An 8,353-nucleotide genomic window follows, 5' to 3' on the forward strand; every position below is an offset into this window, starting at 1 on the left:
AGACATCATCCCTGTTTACTTTTTGAGTAGAAGTCTGAATAAACTGCAAGGCTTAGTAATGGGTTTTTTTCAAAGCCAGAAAGCCTAGTAAGAAATGATATGTTAAACCATGTGAACTTCATTCATCAGGTTAAAAGCGCTCATCAATTTCTATGAAACGCCCTCATCTCCCTCTCTGTCTCCCCCATGATCCCAGGAGACAGTATCATCTTCACAGAGGCCCCTAAAGCCTAAACGTCTTCACTTAAGGAGTAAGGACAAATAAACAAAATTAAAAAGGCATTGCTAATGTCAGCCAGCTTGAGAAGTCCCCACTAGGAAGATCTCATTAGCTATCTTTTTTTTTCCACCTGTGACATACATTGACAAATACAGAAACACTTTCTCTTCTCCTGAATGTGACCTTTCGTGATGCTAGTTTCCAGCTCTCTAAGGTGCCGGCTGTATTATCTTCAGGTCGAAAATGAGCTTCAGTCAATCTCCGGGTTTTCCAAAGTCTACAGCCACTCTACCCTTGCGCTTCTCACATCGTTTAAAGGAGAGGGGATGAAACGCACCTTCCTGTGGTGTTTCTTACTAGCAAAACCATTTTAGTGCTTGATATCCTGGCCACACTTTGGAGAGAATTTCCTTGTGTTGAACGCCCAGATGGCCAGCACAAGCCATCCTCCGAGGGTGATGACATCGCCTCACTGCAGCCTGTGCTAGTGAGCGTGCGCGCGCGCACACACACACACACACACACACCTCCCCTTTCCCTTACAGAAACACACACACACACACCTCCCCTTTTCCTTACAGAAATAGCCACGGCAGCTTGTCCTTTCATCTCAAGCTAGCACAATCTTTCCGGCGGCCCTTTGGCAGGCCCTGTAAGCATCCTTCCATTCTTCTCCCTGGACTCTGCACCTGAGCTTGGGGGGGCCATCTGGCCGCGGATTGGGCCTCCTGCCCATTCTCGTGGCTCTATTTTCTCGGGGCTCACCTTGATGGTTTTCAGAATCGTGTCCGGTTCATGTGCTTGCGGAAACAATCGGGAGTCACATTCCCGGTATTGGAGGCGCAATGGTCCGGTACCCACCGCCCTCCGGGGGGCCCCCGGGCTGCCGCCGCTTCCCCCTGCCCATCGAGGAGCAGAGGGGTCTTACCCTGCCTGCCACTGGGAAGATAATTAAATTGAAGCCAAACCGCCCTCCTCACGAAGTAACTGAACGCTGAAGCGGCGGCCGGGTACCAATTAGAGGCGGCGAGCGCGGGGCCGCGGTTACATAAGTGCAGGGGGCGCCCGCCTCCGCCCGTTGTCCTGCGCCGGCCGCCGGCGTGTCACCCGCAAGACAGATGAGGCCGGAGCCGCGCTGCTAGCAAGATATATTTGCTGGCATTCCCAAGGTCATCGTAAACACTTTCATTGATAGTTTATTTGTGCCTTGTAGGTAAAACCAGCCACTTGATTTTAAATTACAGATTCTGACCCAGAGGCTTATTGCTATCGGCTGAGTTGAAAGCCGCGAAGGAAAAATGCTATAGCGCTGCAGAAGTGGCCCATAGGCTTTGGCCGATCAAGTCTATATTTATGTCTTGAAATGGAGAAGAAACTTGATGCTGTGGCTCACTCTTGTTTACTTGGCCCGATGCTTTTCTGCAGTGGGAGAAGCAGAATCACCATGTGTGAGCTAGTGCACCAATGAAAATGTATTCGTATTTAAAGGAGCGGAGGGGTATGGCTTTCATTGGCGCTCTTGAGGCTTTTAGCATATTTAAGATACTCGGTTAAAACTGAGTAATCTCTCCGTATTTGTGTAAATATTTACATCTTTTATACAAGCCAAGTATGTTTTGTTACTCTCACCTGACATAGGAGACAAAGATTGATATCCTAAAAGTCCTGAGAATAGGCAGCTCTTTCCATGTCTACTAATGTGTTTATTTCACACATACTTAAATAGTGCTACTGCGTACCAGCCACTGTTCTAAGCCCTGCACATATATCAACTCTTTGGATCCTGAGAGTAATGCTGTGAAGCCAGTGTTAGATGAAGAAACAGAGGGACACATGGGATTGATTAATTTGCCCAAGGTTCATAGTTAAGGGGGGAGAACCAGGATTCTAACCCAGGCTGTCTGGCTCTCCAGCACATGCATGTAATCCTCATCCAGCCCTGCTGTGCGCTTGGTAAATGTCTTGGCAAGTCTTTTGATCTTTAGGCCAAAAAGTTCTCTTTTAAAAAGAGACAAAACTCTCATTTCAGCAGATGGATTTTCATAATGGTTATGAGAAAAAAAAATTTTTTTGCAACAGTTTGACTAATTTACAGATCAAGAATAAGGGATTATTGTCATTGTTTCAAGATAATGCATCAGTGGGTGCTCTAGAAATTCTCTAAGGATATATATGTGAGTGTGTGTGTGGAGGGTGTTATGACAAGACTTTCATAGTGCCATCCATTGATGACATTAAAATGTATAAAGAATACTCTAGTTGGGGCCTTTCTAAAGAAGCAGATGACTCTCCGGTGGGAAATTATCCCTTTACTTTAAGCCTTCTCTGCTGGTAGAGTCTCTGCTGTATCCATGTTCCCAGAGCAATTTGTTCCCAGTCCCCTGCGTCTGCACTGGAGACGCGCTTCCAGCAGCAGGCATGTACCACGTGGCCAGCACAATTTAGTCTGGTCCTTGGCATCAAGGGTTTGAAGTCAGTTGTCAAGCCTGAATATTTCAAAAACAACCCAAAATGTTTCAGATACTCTGCCTCAATGAGCCCACAAAATAAATCCATACTTTTTAGCCTATTTTTGTAGAAAATATGCCCACTGAAAATTTGGGGGACAGGCAGAACCAAGGCTGTGTTTTCAATATTACAAATCAAATAGTTCCTCTTAATTTTTATTAAGATAGTGCCACTTTGTATGTTTGTGGTTCCCTTCCTCCAAGAGAGAATAAACATGTTGTGCATAGGTTATCCTTGTTATGTCCCTGAGATAGAGGTTTCCATAAACTGCATCACATGTGAAGAAACGTGGGTTATATGTGACAATCCTTCATATGATTTGAAAATGAAAAAGGGAGTGTGTGTTTAAGATGTTTTTGTTGAGCAGATCCGAAGAACCCCTGCATTCTTTGCTCTTGCAGCCACATGAAGTCCAAGTGGCTTTAACCAGGGTCTATTATCTTCTTGGGAGAAGGCAATGGCACCCCACTCCAGTACTCTTGCCTGGAAACTCCCATGGACGGAGGAGCCTGGTAGGCTGCAGTCCATGGGGTCACTAAGAGTCGGACACGACTGAGCGACTTCACTTTCACTTTTCACTTTCACGCTTTGGAGAAGGAAATGGCAACCCACTCCAGTGTTCTTGCCTGGAGAATCCCAGGGACAGGGGAACCTGGTGGGCTGCCATCTCTGGGGTCGCACAGAGTTGGACACGACTGAAGGGACTTAGCAGCAGCAGCATTCTCTTTTTGTGTCTACAGTGAAGCTTCCAAGCAAATGAGATCCGTGCACAGAGCCCCAACACACACACACACACACACACACACACACACACCACACCACATATCACACTCAAGAAGGAAAAAATAAATTTTGAAGTATTCTATATTTAAGACTTGAAATTGTCCCTGTGTGGAAAATCACTAATCTGTAAGACTTATGTGCATGTAGTTTATAATTTTACATGTATGTTTTTATTTTGAGTTGCATTTACTTGGACGTGGGGGGAGGGCATAATCTTTTCAGAGCAATTTTTTAATTGGAGGATAATTGCTTTACAGCGTTGTGTTGGTTTCTGCCATACAACGGAAATCAGTCATAATATATATACTATATATACAATATATAATACCATATTATATTATATATATATATATATATATACACACTCTTGCCTGGAAAATTCCACGGACAGAGGAGCCTGGCAGGCTACAGTCCATGGGGTCACAAAGAGTCCAAAGATTCGGACTCAACTAAGCAACTAACACTTTCAAAGATATATATATATATATATATATATATATATATATATATATCCCCTCCCTCTTGAGATTCCCTCCCCCTCCCTCAGATCAACTTTAATCTGAACCTGGACTGGATGTGCCTGATTTTCCTTTGAGGAGTTTACATTCACCAGAACTGCTCTATGAGCATCTTTTGACTATAGGTGTGCAACTCTTACACTAAGAACTTAGTTCAGCACACCAGTGCCGACAGCTGGGGACTCTGTTCCTTATCTAGATCCTCAGTAGGCTGGACCATCAAGAGGAAGGATTCCAGTAGGGAAGTCCAATCACAAGAAGATTTCTTGTTCTATAAAATGGTTTATATAGCGGTCACATCAACAAGCATTCACAATTTCATGATCAAAATATTTCAGGTTTAGGGTAAATGTCTGAGTTGTTCAGGGATTCTATGGTTCTTTAGTAGCAGAGTTAGAACTTTCACCAGACTTGTCCATTCTAAGGCTAACACGCAGGCTAATGGTGCTTAGAACCTTGGTGACCAAGGGGCAATTTACAGCTTATTTTTGTGCTCAGAAACTACATGGTTATAGGTGGTCTTGAGATGAGACTTACAGATGATGAAGCTAACATTAAGTAACCTACTTTCTGGAGCTATATATTTTTTTCTCCCAGCAACTTCTGACTGGGGATATTGGCATTCCTGGACATAGTTTGGCAACCATTCCATTGAGCATGCTTCCCAGGGGATGCTAGTGGTAAAGAACCCGCTTGCCAGTGCAGGAGATGGAAGAGACCCGGGTTCGATCCCTGGGCCAGGCAGATCTCCTGGAGAAGGCAATGGCAACCCACTCCAGTGTTCTTGCCTGGAGAATCCCATGGACAGAAGAGTCTGTCAGGCTACAGTCCATGGGGTCGCAAAGAGTCAGACACGACTGAAGTAACTTAGCACATACACAAGCCACTGAACATAGTTTCTTGTTTTTTTATTAACACATGTTGCTAGTTGACCAATCATTGCCAGTTTGGGCCAACACAGTGTTTACACTGCAGAAACTTGTTCCCCGCTTCTAGTGTTGTTGCAGTCTTTATATCAGCAATCATTAAGGTCAAAAGAAATACAGTCTGTCCTTCAGGGATGGCTCTTGTGTTTGGGATTCATCTAAGCTGCCTGCTACACCCACACACAAACATCCCCAGATTAAGCTCAAATTGTTGGCTCGATTCATGAAAACACCCTCCATCTGTACGACAAATGAAAAGACCATCAGAGCGTCAGGAAGGCTCACTAGCAGTCCACAAGGAGCCGTTGTCACATCTTGGGCACCATGTTTCTGAGGAGAGAGGGGGAGCTTCCTAGGAGAGAAGAAGTCTTCTGTATTAGCTTTGGCGGTAGTCATCCAGCATTCTCTGTAACTGGAAAGCCTTTCTTCTGCTTTCTTGCAGCTCTTGTACTTTGTGCTGAGTGCCCTTGGCCTGACAGTCTGTGTGCTGGCCGTGGCGTTCGCCGCTCACCACTATGCCCAGCTCGCACAGTTTACCTGCAGAACCGCGTTCGACTCCTGCCAGTGCAAACTGCCCTCCTCCGAGCCCCTCAGCAGGACCTTTGTGTACCAGGATGTGACCGACTGTTCCAGCATCACTGGCACTTTCAAACTGTTCCTGCTCATCCAGATGATTCTGAACTTGGTCTGTGGCTTGGTGTGCTTGTTGGCCTGCTTTGTGATGTGGAAACACAGGTACCAGGTCTTTTATGTGGGTGTCAGGATGTGCTCCGGGACACCTTCCGAAGGTCAGCAGCAAAAGGTCTAACATGCTTGCTCAAAGGTGGAAGAGAAAACAGCAGCCTGACTGAGAGGTTTTTTTTTTAAAAGAAGAGAAAGAGAAGGAAGAAAAACTTTTGACAATCATCAGTATTCACCATTCTAAAGGAATATTTTTCTATTTTTCAGGAAATAAAAGAGCATTTTTTCAAGTTTCCATAGTATTTTTTTAAATAAATTTTTAAGATCTAAATTGACTTTGAGATGTTAAAAAAAAAAAACCCCACAGAACACAGAGAGAAAGGTATAGATCTACCTTTAGAGTCTGGAGTCTATTCTTAATACTCTTGTATCTATTACTTATATAATCTTCTTTCCTGTTAGTCCAGCTTGATTAGGACAGTTTCAGGCCCACTTGCTAAATTTTCTAGAATCTTCCTCCAGCCCCTCACTCTTCCTGCCATGATTGTCACTACACTTCAGAGGAAGGCAGGAGGCAGGACCTAGGGGAGAACTGAACAGCCAGGGTGACTCTCTGTTCTATTTTCCTTGGTAGAGATGTCTCCAAGGCATAAAAACAGCCTAAAAGAGCAGAGTAGAAAAGGAAGAGACTTTGTAAAAAGGCTAAGTAATTACAAACACCTGGGCTGGGGTGGCCTTTCTCCTCTGCTCCCTCAGTTTGGGTCTGTAAGCAGATCATTTAGTGAATGCTTTGGATGATTGTCTGCTTCTCAATAATTGAAAGTTGGTGGTAGCTATATTCTTAATGGGGCTTCCCTGATGTAGAAGGCTTAAAAATAATTACATTATGCTTCTATTCTGTCATCTAAAACAAATCATTAGAACTCATTTCTAGCTAATTGTTAATTATAATGATGCTCAGAAGTCTATTTAATGAGCTCTGGCTGTACTTACGTAGCACCATCGGTATTAGAGAAATTACTCACAAGAGAGGAGGCTCAATGATTCTTCCTTCTGAAAGCCAAGCTTTACAAGGGAGAAAAAAAATTTTTTTTTATTAATAGCTCAGGTTAAAAATACTCATTTAAATAAAAACAAGAGCATTTGTAATGGGAAATGTTTATACAAATAGCACATTTGTGATGTTTTATAAAGTTTCTCTCTTGGCAGCTAAGTACTTTTGAGGAAGATTGGGTAATGCTGATGTGTTCCATTCATGAAACTCTATTTGATATGTAACCCTATTGTTGATTTGTATGCACAGTCGACTAGAGCCTTAAACTAATATTTTGAGGTCCTTGTTTGAACACTGGGCCATTGACTTGGAGGGTAGTTTTCGGTTTTGTTTTGTTTTGAAGTGACTGACTTAAGAGTACAAGTACACTATGGTGGGAGACTTTCCTCCCTAATTATTGTTATCATTGAATTTGGAACAATAACAATGTTTTAAGGAAGGAGCTCAGATGCAAATTCATGTAGCATAAATGTTACCAAGAACTTTCTTTATTAGGCTGCTCTGTTGAAAGCAGAAACTCAAGATAATAATTGAGCTTAAATTTGCTTCCTTCTCCACATTGCCTATAGATATATTTTACTAATAATTAAATCCTACCCTTAAAAAATAATTTCTGTGTTTGCTTTATAAGGCATTTGAATAATTCCATTGATTGTGACAGAAGTGTCAATTATTACATACTATAAATATAAAAAAAAACAGGAAATATTAAGTTAGTTGGAGGATTATAAATACAGTTTATGCCCTCCAGATAAAACACTTGATTAACAGATGTTAAAACCTTTTTATGTATTGACTTGCTTTAAAAATGACCTTCCTACATACTAGCTCAGGCCAAAAATGCACATTTGGGGGCTTAGTGGATGACTCGAGAGCAGAGGTTTGATCATGCACAAAAATTAAATCAACACAACACCAAGCCTCTTGGTGACAACCTGAAAAATACTTTGTGCCCTGTTTTTAAAAAATTCCAATAACTGAGTCCACTTTTTATTTTAATAGTTTCCTACAAAAGAAAATGACTGATACTCTGTGGGCTCTTTTTTAAAGAGTAAGAAACCAGTGCTTTAATGTTAATTACTATGAATAAAGCACCCTTAGAAGCACACTCTGAATACCTTAAAAAACTTTTTTTTATGGCAAACACTACAAATTTTTCTATCAGAAAATTAAATCCTACACAACACTAAGGTGCTCCATGCTTTACAAGCAACTCACAAGGTATTTCAAATGGTAGAATAACTCTAGGTTATGTGCTTCCTTTTTTTAAAATAATGCAACCTGTAAGAACTGACATAATGATAAACTTGATAATAATCAGGAGACATATATATATGTATATATGATGTAGGGCTTCCCAGGTGGCTCAGTGGTAAAGAATCTGCTTGCCAATTCAGGAGACACAGGAGACGTAAGTTCAATCCTGGGGTTGGGAAGATTCTTTGGAGAAGAAAATGGTAACCCACTCCAGTATTCTTGCCTGGAGAATTCCATGGATAGAGGAGCCTGGCAAGCTACAGTCCATGGGGTCACAAAGAGTCAGACACGACTGAGTGACTGAGCACACACCACATATATGTTGTATATATAATGAGGATTTTGCAATTGTATGACTGAATCATTCTGAAACCCCTAAAAAAAGAAAAAAAATTAGTTAAGTTCA

At 42.1% G+C, this 8,353-nt stretch overlaps 1 protein-coding gene across 1 annotated transcript in view; it reads left to right on the plus strand.

The window, feature by feature from the left end:
• Positions 1–7,300, plus strand: part of SSPN (sarcospan) — a 44,081-nt gene extending 36,781 nt beyond the window's left edge. Inside the window, exon 3 of the mRNA XM_006075154.4 lies at positions 5,398–7,300. Within this exon, the coding sequence (XP_006075216.3) occupies positions 5,398–5,763 (366 nt within the window). The 3' untranslated portion in view covers positions 5,764–7,300. The remainder of the gene's footprint in view (positions 1–5,397) is intronic.
• Positions 7,301–8,353: the final 1,053 nt, after the last annotated feature.

Source organism: Bubalus bubalis, chromosome 4, assembly GCF_019923935.1.
Source record: "Bubalus bubalis isolate 160015118507 breed Murrah chromosome 4, NDDB_SH_1, whole genome shotgun sequence".
NCBI lineage: Eukaryota > Metazoa > Chordata > Mammalia > Artiodactyla > Bovidae > Bubalus > Bubalus bubalis.